Below are 17,380 nucleotides of genomic sequence, written 5' to 3'. Positions count from 1 at the left end.
ACAGAAACAGAGAGAGACAGAGAGAGAAAGACAGAGAGATAGAGAGATAGAGAGAGACAGAAACAGAAAGAGAGAGAGAGAAAGACAGAGATAGAGAGACAGAGAGAGAGAGCGAGAGAGAGAAAGACAGAGATAGAGAGACAGAAAGAGAGAGAGAGAGAGAGAGAGCGAGAGAGAGAGAGACCGAGCGACAGATAAAGCGACAGAGAGAGAGAGAGACAGATAGACAGAGAGAGTGAGAGAGAGAGCAGGCCTTAGCCTGCAGGACAGAGGGTCATTCCTACCTGAGTATCCAAAGGAAATGCTGGAGATGGGGCTGAGATAGATACCCTTTCCATAGGCTGCACCATGCAGCTTGCGTTGAAAAGAGCAAGGGGAAGAATCACTGAGAGCCCACCAGCACGGCACACACTCAAGAGACACACACTCAAAGACACACTGCCAGAGGAACATACACTCAGAGACACACATGCTCATACACACACACACACACACACACACACACACACACACACACACACACACACACACACACACACACACACACACACACACACACACACACACACACACACACACACACACACACACACACACACACAGAGAGGTAGCAGTGCAGAGAGAAGGTAGAAGGTGGAACACAGTGGGTTCTATGTTGAACCACGAGGTGAAGTGCAATAGAAAAAGAAACCTGCCTGAAGTGCAGTACATTGACTATTGTAGGACCACATAGTCTTCTGTTCCACTACCCACTGAGACCTCATAAGATGCTGAGGTGAGGTAACACACGTCCATGTAGAAGTCTTGTGCTGAACATTCATGTAAATCATCCATAACGACGTGGAGCTACACCAGAACGCACGGCGACAGAACAAGGGGAGGATGAGGAGGATGATGAAGACGGGGAATGTTTGATGGACATCCATGGCAGAGTAGAGGGAGTTTCAGCTCCAGTGAAGAGGTGACACCCACAGAAATACTTTGTGAGAGTGGAGGAAGAACTGGATGGAGAAAGAAGAATCCCTTCTGAGTTTAGAAAACAGAATGAGGGCTGGGAGACAGAGACGACATCTGCCGGGCGGCGTGAGAGAGAGAGACAGAGACACAATGGGATTTGCTGTGCGAGCTGAAGGAGTGAGAGAATGAACAAACAAATGCTCAAGGTGAGGAGGAGGGATAGAGAGTGAGGGATGCAGAACAAGGGGATGAAAGACGAGTCTTCAAAGATCTAACAATACTAATACTGTAATATACTCATAATAAACCACTCACTGACAACAAACACCCTGCTGACTTCTCCCATGCATACAGCATAACATAATAACAGGAAGGAGCGAGATGGCGTTGTCATGCATATGGTTTAATGTCTTGAACTACCAGGAGGTTCAGCCATATACATATTAAACATCATTAGGATCAGCATAGAGGTAAATAAGAGAGACAGTATAGGTGATGACCGTTACTGACCTTCCTTGGATCCCTCACCCACTCACCCACTCACCCACTCTGTGGATCCTCATAGCGAAACAGACATGGGGCGGGGCAGCAGTCGCAACCTCTGACCTAGTCTACTCGGTGCTCTTAGTGGTCAACCCAGGCAGCCACGCCTCCAGCCAGGCCGACTGGTAACCCCCAGCGCCCAGCAGACAACACAGCCCCTCTGCCTCTCTATCAGGACAGGAAGAGGTGTGGCGTCCACTGCTGTCAGAGCAGGAAACAGGAAGTGCTCGACATATGCCAGGGGAAAAATTACCGGTGGGCCTTGCATTTTAAAGCGTCCAATACAATGACAGAGAAACCTGGCATCCGTTACTGTCAAAGTGGATCAGCTGGACAGCCAACCTGCACTGTGTGTGAGGAGGACAGACAGGCTCTGTCCAAGGGAGGACGCGTCTTACTTCAGCCAACTGCTGGATCTACATACCTGCAGTTTGGTATAAGACGCATTGACTAGTCCATTTCTCAGAACGGAGTGCCAGTTCTCTATATGGGAACCACTAGAGCAGGTGCAGGGAGAGAGAGAGATAAGGAGAGCTGTGAATACTGAACACTTCTTCCTCAAACAGGGCCAGTGCTTTCTACAGGCTCCAACAACGCAGTGCAGAGAGCGTTCAAAACGGAATTATTTCCACGTTTGCATGCCAACCATTTATGGACATATTATTATACTGTACCTCGAGTAAAGCATTCATGCCCGTGAGATATCTACATCTTATTGGCAATGCAATAAGTCTGTTTACACTTTGGTTTTGGCTGATTGTACGAGGAGATAGTAATTCTATTTTCTCACATTTTCTAAACTTGGCGTGTTTGTTTGCTAAAAACAGCAGAATGACCTACAGCACAAGAACAGCTCAGAAACCTCCTGATATCATATCACCCCTCCTTCTCTTTTCAACAGCAGGATGTTACGTCAATACAAGTCTCAGTGGGCACACATCAAACTGTACCGTCTCTCATCTCTTATTGTCTTCAAATAAACCCCAGGGGTGAAACAGGGTAGCAATGCTGTTATTCTTAGCAGAGACAAAGTTCAAGAGGAGTGGTTGTTGAATTTAAATCGGCTAGCTGCCTGAGGGACTGAGACAGTTCTGATTGCTTTGAGATGCTTCTGCTTCGTGCCTTTCGGCATGGCTGCCTGACTCTACCTGCTGCTCACACTGATATCTCTACATCAGGGACCCAGTGCTGCTGGGAAAACAGGGTGTGGTGTCTGCTCACTGTGCTGTCAGCTGGTGGATGCTGTAACTACCAGCTATGTGGGACTATATTATGTGTTGTCTCTGTCTATAAGACTGGGTGGCAGGTAGCCTAGCAGTTAGAGATGCGACCCAGCAACCGGAGGGTTTGTCTGGAAGTGAGCTGGCAACGGGAGGATGCTGGTATCTAATCCTAAATGACGTTGCCTGCCATTGTTCCCTTGAGCAAGGCACTTAACCCCCCACAACAACTGCTCCACGGGCGCCCAGTGTGGCAACCCCCTACTCCAGCCTCTCCAACCTGTATGTTTGAGTGTCTTTGGGAGGGGATGGGATACATTTCGGTTGGACTTTGTGTACAATTTATGAATAAAGTTATCTCAAACTTAATAAAACATAGTACCTATTCTGAATGTGGGAGTATGGTTAAGGGGAGGTTGGTGCTGCCATATACTGTATATGGGACCACTACAGGGGAGTGGCACCCTTAGGGGAGAGATAGGAGACTCACTGGAAGGCAAAGGTGCTGCCGTAGAGCTTCTTGGCCGTGCGAAAGCGTGCCTCCTTGGCAGGCGGGCTGCTGAGTAATAGGAACTGGTGGGATGTGTGCATGAACTTCAGTTGCTATAGGACAGAGAGAGAGAGAGATGGAGGGAAGGAGAGAAAGAATAGAGAATCATGTATTGGAGAACACACGGCATCAGTTACGAGGAAGAGCAGACACCAGAGATCTGTGTTATTCATACCCTACTCAGAGGCAGCTTGACGATATGGGATCTGTTACTGGATATGATCCTAGAGAGGGAGAGAGGGAGAGAGAGAGGGGGAGGAGAGGAGAGAAGACGGGATAGGGTGGGGGAGAAGAAAGAAATAGATTTGTGAAAGAGGCAGAACAGGGTTGGAGGTTTAGATCGCAGGAGGTGTAAGCAGAGACCTTCTACCTACCACTGCAGTAGAGGGTGAGCCAAAGGGTCCAGTTTGTCCATCTGTTTCTTAATCTCCAGATATGAGCCCTGGAAAAGACAGCTTTCATTATTTCACACCCCACTATCCTTTCGTCACTAGACTACCAAATCTAAATATGACAAGGAGATGATTCAATGCAACAACACATATGTAGTCTCTTTTCACAGCCCAAGTCCAGCACAGGACTGCCCTTCCTTCATCCCAGCCTCCCCCTCCTCAGTACCTGGGTCATCTCGCGGATGGACATGACACTGTCCAGTGCTTTTTGCAATCTCTCATAGTTCTTCTTCTGTGACCAGGGAGCAAGAGGGAGCCACGGAGACAGGCGTCAGAAGGACCGGGAGAGAGAAAAACATTGGATTAATATCTACAACCCATTTAATGAGCCCAAAGTAATGTTATACCAGACAACATGTATCGTGGTGTGTAACCACAGCAACAGTAGTAACCTTTGGGTTGAAGGCCAGAGTCTTGGGGTCGTTGGGGTCGACCACAGACGGGTAGGGTTCAAAGATGATACTTTTACGAGGAGACTCCAGAGCCGCCCGACACATAGCCACCAGCAGATCCACCACCTAGGGATCAACATGAAAGCCGATCAGTTATGACCACATAGACAGGGACAGACAGACAAGACTGGGGGATAGAGAAAGTGTGTGTGTTGTTAGTCAGGCAGTCACCTCTGCTCCAGTGGCCACTTCCTCTGCTGCTCCTGACATCACACCCAGAGTGTAGAAGGAGAACACACACAGCTCTCTAGTGCACACAGCCGGCTGTGCGCACACACACACACACACACACACACACACACACACACACACACACACACACACACACACACACACACACACACACACACACACACACACACACACACCCACGCACACAAACAAACATCAATCTGAGTGAAACAAAGAAACGTGCTCATAACTTCATTGAAACGTTTACATTTTAACATTCACTTCACACCGTATGTTTTTTTTTATGCGGTCTACCTTCAACATGGATCCGTTCTGAAAGACGTGCTGCTCGTCACAGACCACACAGTACTCATTGAGAGTGGGGATCCTCTGCTCAGAGTATTTCATTATCTGTCAGGAGACAAAACATGGTTTTCCTGCAATCACTCCCTCCTCTCCTCCAGCCCCATATATCACTCTCCTATGATGACATCATCAGCTGACTTGGCCTCTTATCAACGCTTTAGTCTGTCACTTTACCCAGGGTTGAAACAAACCCATTATACACGCGCACATTAAATACATTGAATCTAAAATAATTTGATAGATAAAACACTTCCTCATTTCAACTTTCATGAATCAAATAAACAGAGGTGGAGACCTTCTTTAAGCACATACTATGTCCTCTACCTCTTGTAAGTGTAATTGACTCTTGATAGTCCTATCAGTGTTTGTGCTTTGGAGTTGTTTTGGAAGGACGTTCATAGTGAACTAAAAGCCTATTAGGGCCCTAGCTTGTCCTTGAGGTCTTATATACCTGTACTAAGAAGCCATACTCCAAGGTAGGGATGTTCTTGCAGTGGCCGCCCGCCTGGGATGAGAAAAACAATTCAATCAGCTGCCTCGTGGTAATCTGCGCTGGGGCCCTGGCCGCCGGGACAGCCACAGTCTGATGGGTACAGTGAAGACAAAGCATTATGGGACACGGCGCCAGCCATGACAGGTATGGGTAGGGAGAGGCTCAGGAAGGAAGGTAGGTACAGTACTGTAGGTGTGTTGGTTGGGGGGACGGGAACAGTCAAAGTTCTCAGGTAGTTCAAAGCGAGAAAACAATTAGATAGTATGAATAATAGAATGGGGAAATAGTTGCTTGTTACGAGTAATGCTCTGAATTCATGCACTTTCTGATATTGTGTTTGACTGTTCAAGCTAGCTGGAAGGTCACAGTGGCTTTTTTAATGCAATAGAATACCCATCAAAACACACAAATGTGCAATTTCATTAGGTGCAATAATTGGGCTCTGTGCAATACACTGCTGGCACAATTATTAGGCAAGTGAGTATTCTGATCTTATCATTATTTCTAGGCACATTTTCCAACCCCGAACCATATAAACTTGAATGCTTATTGGATGTAATAATTTTCAGGTGATATGTATTTGTGTAATGAGGGAGGGTGTGGCGAAAGTGAATAACACCTTATATCAAGGTGTGCATAATTATTAGGCAGCTTCATTACCTCAGGTAAAATGGGCCAAAAAAGAGATTTAACTGACACTGAAAAGTAAAAAATTGTAAAATGCCTTTCAGAAGGATGCAACACTCCTGAAATAGCTAAACTATTGAGGCGTGACCACCGGACAATCAAACGTTTTGTTGCGAATAGTCAACTGGGGCGCAAAAAATGCATGGAGAAGAAAAGGCGCAAATTAACTGCAAAAGACTTAAGAAGAATTAAACATCAAACTACCAGGAACCCATTATCCTCCAGTGCCACCGTATTCCAGAACTGCAACCTACCTGGAGTGTTCAGAAGTACAAGGTGTCAAGTGCTCAGAGACATGGCCAAGGTCAAGAAGACTGAAATGTGACCACCACTGAATAAGATTCACAAGTTGAAGCGTCAAGATTGGGCAAAGAAATACCTGAAGACAGATTTTTCTAAGGTTTTATGGACAGATGAAATGAGGGTGACTCTTGATGGACAAGATGGATGGGCCCGTGGCTGGATCAGTAATGGACACAGGGCACCACTTCGAGTCAGGCGCCAGCATGGTGGAGGAGGGGTACTGATATGGGCTGCTATCATTAAGGATGAGGTAGTTGGACCTTTTCAGGTTGAAGATGGACTGAAACTCAACTCCCAAACCTACTGCCAGTTTCTGGAACATTCTTTCTTCAAGCAGTGGTACAGGAAGAAGTCCTCAGCATTCAGGAAGGCCATGATCTTTATGCAGGACAATGCTCCATCACATGCATCCAAGTACTCCACTGCTTGGCTAGCAAGCAAGGGCCTCAATGACACCCGAATAATGACCTGGCCCCCTTCCTCACCTGACTTAAATCCTATTGAGAACTTGTGGGCCCTTCTCAAATGTGAGATTTACAGTGAGGGAAGACAATACACCTCTTTGAACAGCATTTGGGAGACTGGGTTTGCTGCTTCAGCGAAAGTTGATCGTGAACAGATCAAGAAACTGACAGACTCCATGGATGGAACGGTGGCTATATTGGTCACTGAATATTTTTGAAAGGCCAAAAATGTTATTTAATTATCATTTTGTTTTACTTATTTGTTACACTTACTCTAAAAATTGAGAATAAACAAGTGAGTTGGGAGAAATGATTTGTGTAAATTAGTTGCCTAATAATTGTGCACGGTTATACACTGCTCAAAAAAATAAAGGGAACACTTAAACAACACAATGTAACTCCAAGTCAATCACACTTCTGTGAAATCAAACTGTCCACTTAGGAAGCAACACTGATTGACAATAAATTTCACATGCTGTTGTGCAAATGGAATAGACAACAGGTGGAAATTATAGGCAATAAGCAAGACACCCCCAATAAAGGAGTGGTTCTGCAGGTGGAGACCACAGACCACTTCTCAGTTCCTATGCTTCCTGGCTGATGTTTTGGTCACTTTTGAATGCTGGCGGTGCTTTCACTCTAGTGGTAGCATGAGACGGAGTCTACAACCCACACAAGTGGCTCAGGTAGTGCAGCTCATCCAGGATGGCACATCAATGCGAGCTGTGGCAAGAAGGTTTGCTGTGTCTGTCAGCGTAGTGTCCAGAGCATGGAGGCGCTACCAGGAGACAGGCCAGTACATCAGGAAACGTGGAGGAGGCTGTAGGAGGGCAACAACCCAGCAGCAGGACCGCTACCTCCGCCTTTATGCAAGGAGGAGCAGGAGGAGCACTGCCAGAGCCCTGCAAAATTACCTCCAGCAGGCCACAAATGTGCATGTGTCTGCTCAAATGGTCAGAAACAGACTCCATGAGGGTGGTATGAGGGCCCGACGTCCACAGGTGGGGGTTGTGCTTACAGCCCAACACCGTGCAGGACGTTTGGCATTTGCCAGAGAACACCAAGATTGGCAAATTCGCCACTGGCGCCCTGTGCTCTTCACAGATGAAAGCAGGTTCACACTGAGCACATGTGACAGACGTGACAGAGTCTGGAGATGCCGTGGAGAACGTTCTGCTGCCTGCAACATCCTCCAGCATGACCGGTTTGGCGGTGGGTCAGTCATGGTGTGGGGTGGCATTTCTTTGGGGGGCCGCACAGCCCTCCATGTGCTCGCCAGAGGTAACCTGACTGCCATTAGGTACCGAGATGAGATCCTCAGACCCCTTGTGAGACCATATGCTAGTGCGGTTGGCCCTGGCTTCCTCCTAATGCAAGACAATGCTAGACCTCATGTGGCTGGAGTGTGTCAGCAGTTCCTGCAAGAGGAAGGCATTGATGCTATGGACTGGCCCGCCCGTTCCCCAGACCTGAATCCAATTGAGCACATCTGGGACATCATGTCTCGCTCCATCCACCAACGCCACGTTGCACCACAGACTGTCCAGGAGTTGGCGGATGCTTTAATCCAAGTCTGGGAGGAGATCCCTCAGGAGACCATCCGCCACCTCATCAGGAGCATGCCCAGGCGTTGTAGGGAGGTCATACAGGCACGTGGAGGCCACACACACTACTGAGCCTCATTTTGACTTGTTTTAAGGACATTACATCAAAGTTGGATCAGCCTGTAGTGTGGTTTTCCACTTTAATTTTGAGTGTGACTCCAAATCCAGACCTCCATGGGTTGATAAATTGGATTTCCATTGATTATTTTTGTGTGATTTTGTTGTCAGCACATTCAACTATGTAAAGAAAAAAATATTTCATAAGATTATTTCTTTCATTCAGATCTAGGATGTGTTGTTTAAGTGTTCCCTTTATTTGTTTGAGCAGTATATATTCCCCTGAGAAAGATAAAACTCACTTTTCCTTTGTTAAACGTTCAGGTTTGAGGTTCAATAACATTTAGGGTTGACTGAGAGCATTGTGTCTGTTCAACAATAACATTTATCCTGAGGAATACAATTTGCCTAATAATTGTACACGCAGTGTGTTTATGTGTTTTACAACTCAGGTCCAACAACAATATGTGGAATGACTTTTATGTGTATTGTCTTGACCTCTGTTTTGAAACGTGTCTGTATGTCCTGACTGCTGTTTTGAACATGTCTGACGCATGTATGTTGTCCTTCTGCATATAATGTTTACATGTTCACCTGCCCAGGGACTGCAGATGTAAGTTAGCTGTTCGCTAAATCTGGTACAATGCATCACTTCTCACTTCTGAGATGTATGTTTTTGTCGTCCAAATGAACGTAATAAATAAAACGAAATAAATATTGTGTTGTCTGTGCTGATGTGTATAGGGGTAAGAGGGCCAGTCAGGAGAGGGGTGTGTGATGGTGGTGGTGAGGCGAGGTGGCCTCCGACCTGGCTGTTGGGGGGGTAGCTGAACAGCTCGCCCTTGGGGTTCTTCATGGTGCAGGAGATGGAGCGATTCATGAGCCGGGTCACCCTCAGCTCTGGAACACTCAGCTTCCCCTTCAGAACCGTGTCCTGGATCAGAGGGAAGCTGGGGGACCTGGGAACACACACACACACAACCCAGATACCATTCATGTATAGACCTGGAGGTATACAGTACAGACACATACAGACAGTCATTCAGACACCTACGCAAGAAAATTATACGAACACGAAAGTTCAAAGCAACTAATTAGTGAGTATGTTTACATGCACACTAATCATTTGATATTAGGCTGATTATGGCAATACTCCGAGTTTGGCATTAGTCATGTAAACACCTTACTCTGATTATCTTAATCGGCGTAAGGTCAAGCAAAGTAAGCATAACCCGGTTAAAATACCTCCATTTTTTAGCAATCTAGGACATGTATACACCTTTATTTGAGTTCCTGTGTTGTATTTGATCTGCGCATGTGCTCCCTCGAGTGAAGCAAGTTCGGAAAATGTCTTTAAAATAGTTTACACATACAAACTTTACATGTCCAAACTCAAATAGGCTTCCCAAAAATAACATGGTCCCTGTGATAGAACGTTTATTTTGATTGGCAATTTTCTACATTTTTCCATCAGGAAGCCTGTCCACGTATAGAGGATTGTAAGCGAAATTGTTCTTCTTGCAAACCATGTAAATGTTTTAATCTAAATATTACATTAAATCAGAGTATTCACAATAATTGTTTTATTGAATAGATGTAAACGTACCCATTGACTACTGAGATGACAGTGATGTTGAAATCTGACCAGGATAATGAATGTGAAGCTATAATAGTAGCCGTGATAGTACTAGAAGCTGTAATAGGAGCCATACTTAGGGATGGGAGAGAAGATGCTGAGTCCTGCGCGGAACTTCTTGATGGTTCCCCCGGCCTTGAACCAGCTGTGTCTCTTCTCCTGCTGGGCCTTCAGGAACTCATTACTGAGATGCTTCCACTGCTGGGACGTGAACGTACTCAGGATCCTATAGGGCAGACAGCACAACCAGTCACAATCACTGAATTTGGCTGCAATTAGCAGATGTCATTGACTCTACTGTACATTTAGATACATAATATACACTACATGACCAAAAGCATGTGGACACCTACTCGTCGAACATCTCATTCCAAAATCATGTGCATTAATATGGAGTTGGTCCCCCCTTTGCTGCTATAACAGCCTCCACTCTTGTTGGAACATTGCTGCGGGGACTTGCTTCCATTCAGCCACATTGAGAATTAGTGAGATCGGGCACTGATATTGGGCGATAATGCCGAGCTCGCAATCGGCGCTCCAATTCATCCCAAAGGTATTCGGTGGGGTTGAGGTCAGTCAAGTTCTTCCACGCCGATCTAGACAAACCATTTCTGTATGGACCTCGCTTTGTGCACGGGGGCATTGCCATGCTGAAACAGGAAAGGGCCTTCCCCAAACTGTTGCCACAAAGTTGGAAGCACAGAATTGTGGATGCTGTAGCGTTAAGATTTCCCTTCACTGGAACTAAGGGGCCTATCCCGAACCCTGAAAAACAGCCCCAGACCATTATTCCTCCTCCTTCAACCTTTACAGTTGGCACTGTGCATTTGGGTAGATAGGGCTCTCCTGGCATCCGCCAAACACAGAATTGTCCGTCGGACTGCCAGATGGTGAAGCGTGATTCATCACTCCAGAGAAAGTGTTTCCACTGCTCCAGAGTCCAATGGTGGCAAGCTTTACACCACTCCAGCCGACGCTTGGCATTGTGCATGGTGATCTTAGATTTGTTGGCGTCTGCTTGGCCATGGAAACCCATTTCATGAATCTCCCGACGAACAGTTATTGTGCTGACATTGCTTCCAGAGGCAGTTTGGAACTCACATACTGAGTGTTGCAAACGAGGACAGACCATTTTTACGTGCTACACGCTTCAGCACTCGGCGGTCCCGTTCTGTGGTCCCGTTCTGTGGCCTACCACTTCGCGGCTGAGCCACTGTTGCTCATAGACATTTCCACTGCACAATAACAGCACTTACAGTTGACCGGGGCAGCTCTCTAGGGCAGACAATTGAATGTCACTGAGCACTTCAGTAAGGCCATTCTACTGCCAATGTTTGTCTATGGAGATTGCATGGCGGTGTGCTCGATTTATACACCTGTCAGCAATGGGTGGGGCTGAAGGGGCGTCCCCATACTTTTGCATAGATAGTAGAAGTTGTATAGGTGTCATTGAAAATTGTGGAAATCTTGTAAAATTAGTGTAGGACCCATGGATAGCCTCTCTGACCAAAATGTGAGGAATCGTGCTGAGTGGCATGTGACTCGAGTAGGACTCACTTCTTGAGCTGCAGGCCCAGGCTGAAGCCCTCTTTATTGGAGGGCTGGAACACCTCCACTGACGGTTCTGAGAATAGATGACTCATTATTATGCAACACATAGGAGTGAAGAACTCAGCTCTGTTTACACATACACAGGCACACAAACACAGGCAGGCGAACGCACGCACACACACACGCACAGCCACTGGGGCTCTGCTCACCCGGTCCATCTAGGTACTGCGAGAGAGAGAAGCGCAGTCTCAGAATGATGGGCTCTGTTCGGATGACCTTCCAGGCTGTTGCCACCTCCTCCTGGAACAAACACATACACAAACACACACACACACACACACACATATGATATACACATACACTGTCTATTGTGATGAATTGTAATACTGAATGCCCATAGAAAATAAAATGAAAACTCACATCCAAGAAACTGATATTAATCTGAAGGTCAATGTCCACATCATCAATGGTTCCATACTCTCTGAAAGAGGAAGAATAGCAAACATACAGATGTAATAATCACATAAACTGATCAGCTTTTCCATACTAAGAAACGTCGACATCTCGGTGGATCTGATGTTGTCTGGAGCAAAGTATTTACTGATCATGATAATAACAGTCAGTGGTCTTGGTTTCCAGACTTGGCTGTGGAGACTGTGTGTGTACTGTCGTACCTGACAGAGACAGCACTGTCGGTATAGATGTCCTTCACTGCCTCGATGTCTGCATCCAGTTGGGGGTGTCGGTACAGGTCAGCAGCACAGCTCCCCTGGAGGTCAGACCACTGAATTATCCATGGAGATGCTGCTGTAGCCTCCATTTACAGTAATATGAGCTAGCTCTGATACTCATGTATGAAATGACTGTAGTATTAGACAAGGTGCAGGGCCAGTCTCCTGTTCTGCAGTCTCACAGGACTGTATCTGTGTGTCTCTCTATCTCTAGTTCGATCTTCTATCTGTCTCGTTCTCACACACATAAATCAGTGCCTACAAGCAGGCTCTCATCTCTTGGTCGATGGTCTGAATCCAATGGAGAATAGGCATTTAAAACAGGACTGAATTTATAGTACTTTCAACTCGAGCCTTTAGAGAGAACTTTTTGTAAAAAAAGCTGATTGAAAGATTAACATATTGTGTATGTCACATAGGATTTGATGTAATAAGGAGTTCTGAAGAGCCCAAGTGATGATTCTGATTGTATTGGACCAAAGAGCCTAGCGGGCAAAACTGGTTGAAATGATGTCATTATGACATTTTGGCCGATTTGCCCTCTGGGAGGGATAGGAGGACTGGGAGGAGGTCATGACGGCCTGGGTACCTGGATCCCATAGAGGAACTGCTCCGACTCATTCTCCCCATCTGATTCCTCATCAGTCCAGGACTGGCCTTTGATGTCCTGCAGGCATACAGACACAAAGATGTGAAACGCCATTCTAGTTATTATCGCTCCATCTCCCATCTTTTCTCTCTCTGTCCATTTAGCTGCCAGTTCTTCAAAAGACTTCAAAATAAAGCTTTTTATATCACGTCAAAGGGATGGACGGAGATCCATTTGGATAAACAAAGTACAACTAGACATGAAATAAGCCACAGATATCCAATACATTATTTGCAAAACATGTATGACGATTCACTATTATGTTTTCGTTTGGCTTAGTAGCTATCGACAGCAAGGCATCACGCCTTATATATCTATTAAATATCTACATACATCAGCCATTCTGACTGTATCTATTATGATAACTGCAGTCTGATAATAAACAGAGACTACAGTACTACGTCTATGATACTACCATTGGATATGGTGTTATAAGAGTTGTCTCACCATCGGGTCTGTTGTTCATAGGGGTTTCTCAGACAGGGTTAGGCTTCTCCCATCCATAACAGCTGAGCTCCATGTATGTGGAGGGACTGAGGTTGAAGTCTGGCCTGGTCACTCTGACTTCCTCTCAAACTGTGTTACCTAATCATTTGGCATGAGAGACAGGAGGAACAAGAACAATACGCTTACAGTAATGTCTCTTATTTCAGCATTTTCACGAAGCATCTACCTTTAATAAACACAGCTTACTAAACAATGATGCAATGACGTTTTCCGCATTGCCACTTCTAATGGTGGCCTCCTTTTCCCTTTTTCTTTCAATCATCTGCACTTCACCTTGCCATGTATCCTAGCAACAGCCACTTCTGCCGTCTGTCACCCTCCCATTAATCACAGTGAAGACGGAGAGTGTGTGGGAGAGAGAGAGAGGCTTTATGTGTTGTGCTTTGTGCACAATTTTATGTTTAGGTCATCTGAATATTCAACAGAATCTTCATCTAACCTTTTCAAGGAAAGGGCAGTCCATTTGATGAAATCACTTCATTGTATTACCTGCACTGTCAAGTTTAGGAATCGTCTTTGTTAGGAACTATCATTGAAATTGTGCAAAAGATTTCCCTGGCTGAACACGGAGTTAAAGCCAGGGGTGGATATCTTTCTGTCAGGGCATTTTTGACATTTTCTCAGCATCCTAAAATGGTGATATTTTAACAGAGCAATCATCATCAGTCATGAGGCTCTCAGACCTCACAATGACCTCAGAGGATGAGATCACTGTGCTAGATGGTACCAGGTGTGTACTTTTACAAACTGAATCTATGATATATCCCTAACAGCTCCCAACAAAAACATAATCGTGTTCCAGATAATACCGTACTTCCCTCCACATATTTCAGCTGCCATATCTTTACATTCAGATGTAAACACATCAGACATTGTGTCCCCTAAGCTAAACACAACATGCACTGTGGACATTACATAATGGTAATGGACTCCTGTCCGCTGTACGATGCTCATAGTTGAATACAGGTTGTTGGTACAGAACACGCTAATAAACTCACAGCACATACACAGCCTGTGGCTGTTAGAGTCAACAACAAATCCAACGATGCCTCCTCTACCAGATACGTATGAGTCCATAAAAATGAAGAAACACTATGTCTCTCTCTCTGTCTCTCTCCCTTCTTCTTCTGTGCTTACTCAGCTCAGCGACCTCATCTCTCCCCAAAACTGAGCCATTTTGTTTCACCAGAAGCTGCCGCTAGCGAGACCACATTCCATTTCAACTATAGTGTATTTATCATGCATCCTATTGCTATTAATGGTTTTCCATATTTCCTGGATGTTCAGCAGTCCTCTTTTGGAAAGCCCCCCCCCCCCCCCCCAAACCCACTCACCATTATCACCCCCCCTTCCTCCTCCCGTCCTCTCCCGCCTGCAATACCATGTCCCGACCCCCCTCTCGCCTCTCTCTGTCATCTCACATACAGATAGAGATGCAAACTGACCCCCTCCCCTCATCCCCTCAATGAGAATTAAACACACGCAGAGGCATGCAGCTTTCCCCCTCCCCCACCTCTCCTCCGTCCGACACGCTTACCTATACAGGAGCTGGAGGTGGAGATGGAGGATGCTGTCCTTGGTCCTGATCCTTTCCCTCTTAAAGGGAACACCTGCTTTTATATCCTTGCTATGTCCCCCCTGAATGAAAAATGAAAATAAAATGATTTAAAAAACAGCAGTGAGAATTGTAAATGCCAAAATGGCTGCCTCCCTCTCGCTCCCTGTCAGTATCAGCCTCTCTGCTTCCCGGTGGCTGCTCTATGTCTGTGTTTATCTATTGCAGATCTCTGCTCATACTGCCGTCTTATTTTTTGCCTGACAACACTGAGGGGCCTGAGCATGCTCAGTTGGAGCTAGCAGTTGGTCATGTGACTTGCAGCTGACTGTGTTTCTGCTAAGGGGGAGAAGGGGGAGAGAAAAATGGAGGAACATGGCAGTCCTGTTAGTGACTGTGTGTTTCTGAGTCAGTTTCCAAGTTTGTGCCTGTGTCTCACCAGAGCAATCACTTTTTGAGAAAGAAGTGCATGTCTGTTGTCTGATACTATTTTAGGACCGTTCTGTATGTCACGCTCACAAATCGCCTTTTCTAAAAGATGAAATTAAAAAAATATATACAGTGAAACCTCAGGAACAAAACCACCAAACACATTACATTCTAATAAACTCATGAAATGTAGAAGCAATGGTACAGTATTTTATTTATTGCAGTGTGTATAGCAATTAGAGAGCAGCAAAAATAGGAAATCGTACAGTGGCTGAGTCAGCATCTGAGACAATGGCAATTAGCCTCTGTGCAACGGTCTTAATCAGTGTTTACCCTGGTTAGCTCCCTGCATCGTGGTAAGTACTGACCAATATAATGGACAGATTAGGCTCTGGATGAACTGTCCGTTTGGCTCTGCTCTGTGTCCACTCTTAGTAAGGAGCGCTGTCTCACTCTTTGCTGATGTGTTATGGCAGGAATTCCAAAGCGCAGTGACCCGTGTAAAGTTTTTCTGCCTGAAGACAAATATAGAACATACAGTGCATTCGGAAAGTATTCAGACCCCTTGACTTTTTCCACATTTTGTTACATTACAGCCTTATTCTAAAATGGATTTAAAAAATAATCTCACTAATCTACACACAACACCCCATAATGACAAAGCAAAAACTGGTTTCAGAAATGTTTGCAAGTTTAAGTATTCAACATAAGTATTCAGACCCTTTAATTTTTATTTTATTTTGTATTTAACTAGGCAAGGCACTCGGTTACTCAGTACTTTGTTGAAGAACCTTTGGCAGCGATTACAGCATCAAGACGTCTTGGGTATGACGCTATAAGCTTGGCACACCTGTATTTGGGGAGTTTCTCCCATTCTTCTCTGCAGATCCTCTCAAGCTCTGTCAGGTTGGATGGGGAGCGTTGCTGTATAGCTATTTTCAGGTCTCTCCAGAGATGTTCGATCGGGTTCAAGTCCGGACTCTGGCTGGGCCACTACAGGACATTCAGAGACTTGTTCCGAAGCCACTCCTCCATTGTCTTGGCTGTGTGCTTAGTGTTGTTGTCCTGTTGGAAGGTGAACCTTTGTCCCAGTCAGAGGTCCTGAGCGCTCTGGAGCAGGTTTTCGTCAAGGATCTCTCTGTACTTTGCTCTGTTCATCTTTCCCTCGATCCTGTCTAGTCTCCCAGTCCCTGCTGCTGAAAAACATCTCCACAGCATGATGTTGCCACCACCATGTTGCCAACACCGTCCTCCAGACGTGATGCTTGGCATTCAGGTCAAAGAGTTCAATCTTGGTTTCATCAGACCAGAGAATCTTGTTTCCCATGGTCTGAGATTCCTTTAGGTGCCTTTTGACAAACTCCAAGTGGGCTGTCATGTGCCTTTTACTGAGGAGTCAGTGGCTTCTGCCTGGCCACTCTACCATAAAGGCCTGATTGGTGGAGTGCTGCAGAGATGGTTGTCCTTCTGGAAGGTTCTCCCATCTCCACAGAGGATCTCTGGTGCTCTGTCAGAGTTTTTGGTCACCTCCCTGACCAAGGTCCTTCTCCTCCAATTGCTCAGTTTGGCTGGGAACCCAGCTCTACGTAAAGACGGTGGTTCCAAACTTCTTTCATTTAAGAATGATGGAGGCCACTGTGTTCTTGGGGAACTTCAATGCTGCAGACAATTTTTGGCCACCCTTCCCCAGATCTGTACCTCGACACAATCATGTCTCGGCGCTCTATGGACAATTCCTTCAACCTCATGGCTTGGTTTTTTCTCTGACATGCACTGTCAACTGTGGGACCTTATATACACAGGTGTGTGCTTTTCAAAATCATGTCCAATTAATTTAATTTACCACAGGTGGACTCCAATAAAGTTGTAGAAACATCTCAAGGATAATCAATGGAAACAACATGCACCTCAGCTCAATTTCGAATCTCATAGCAAAGAGTCTGAATACTTATGTAAATAAGGTATTTCTGTTTTTTATGTTTAATACATTTGCAAACATTTCT

The 17,380-nt window shown here is 45.6% G+C and overlaps 1 protein-coding gene across 7 annotated transcripts in view; it reads right to left on the bottom strand.

Annotated features, from left to right (window-relative positions):
• Positions 1–15,221, bottom strand: part of LOC106562125 (protein mono-ADP-ribosyltransferase PARP6) — a 22,932-nt gene extending 7,711 nt beyond the window's left edge. For 2 of the 7 annotated variants that reach the window (XM_014126750.2, XM_014126752.2), the window contains exons 1-19: positions 14,931–15,221; positions 13,334–13,471; positions 12,827–12,904; positions 12,181–12,290; positions 11,927–11,987; positions 11,716–11,806; positions 11,513–11,579; positions 10,032–10,181; positions 9,128–9,278; positions 5,163–5,294; positions 4,661–4,756; positions 4,346–4,438; positions 4,115–4,240; positions 3,889–3,954; positions 3,645–3,712; positions 3,446–3,494; positions 3,211–3,323; positions 1,925–1,997; positions 285–354 (exon numbers count right to left, since the gene is read on the bottom strand). In XM_014126750.2, coding sequence (XP_013982225.1) covers positions 285–354; positions 1,925–1,997; positions 3,211–3,323; positions 3,446–3,494; positions 3,645–3,712; positions 3,889–3,954; positions 4,115–4,240; positions 4,346–4,438; positions 4,661–4,756; positions 5,163–5,294; positions 9,128–9,278; positions 10,032–10,181; positions 11,513–11,579; positions 11,716–11,806; positions 11,927–11,987; positions 12,181–12,290; positions 12,827–12,904; positions 13,334–13,336 — 1,597 coding nt within the window. In that variant the 5' untranslated portion in view covers positions 13,337–13,471; positions 14,931–15,221. The remainder of the gene's footprint in view (positions 1–284; positions 355–1,924; positions 1,998–3,210; positions 3,324–3,445; positions 3,495–3,644; positions 3,713–3,888; positions 3,955–4,114; positions 4,241–4,345; positions 4,439–4,660; positions 4,757–5,162; positions 5,295–9,127; positions 9,279–10,031; positions 10,182–11,512; positions 11,580–11,715; positions 11,807–11,926; positions 11,988–12,180; positions 12,291–12,826; positions 12,905–13,333; positions 13,472–14,930) is intronic. The other 5 variants (XM_045689107.1, XM_045689108.1, XM_014126753.2 and 2 more) reach the window with 5 other exon arrangements.
• Between the last annotated feature and the right edge of the window lie 2,159 nt (positions 15,222–17,380).

This window comes from Salmo salar, chromosome ssa11 (assembly GCF_905237065.1).
Source record: "Salmo salar chromosome ssa11, Ssal_v3.1, whole genome shotgun sequence".
In the NCBI taxonomy this organism is placed as follows: Eukaryota; Metazoa; Chordata; class Actinopteri; order Salmoniformes; family Salmonidae; genus Salmo; species Salmo salar.
Note: the sequence above shows the minus strand (reverse complement) of the source record. Positions and strands in the feature narration are given on the sequence as shown.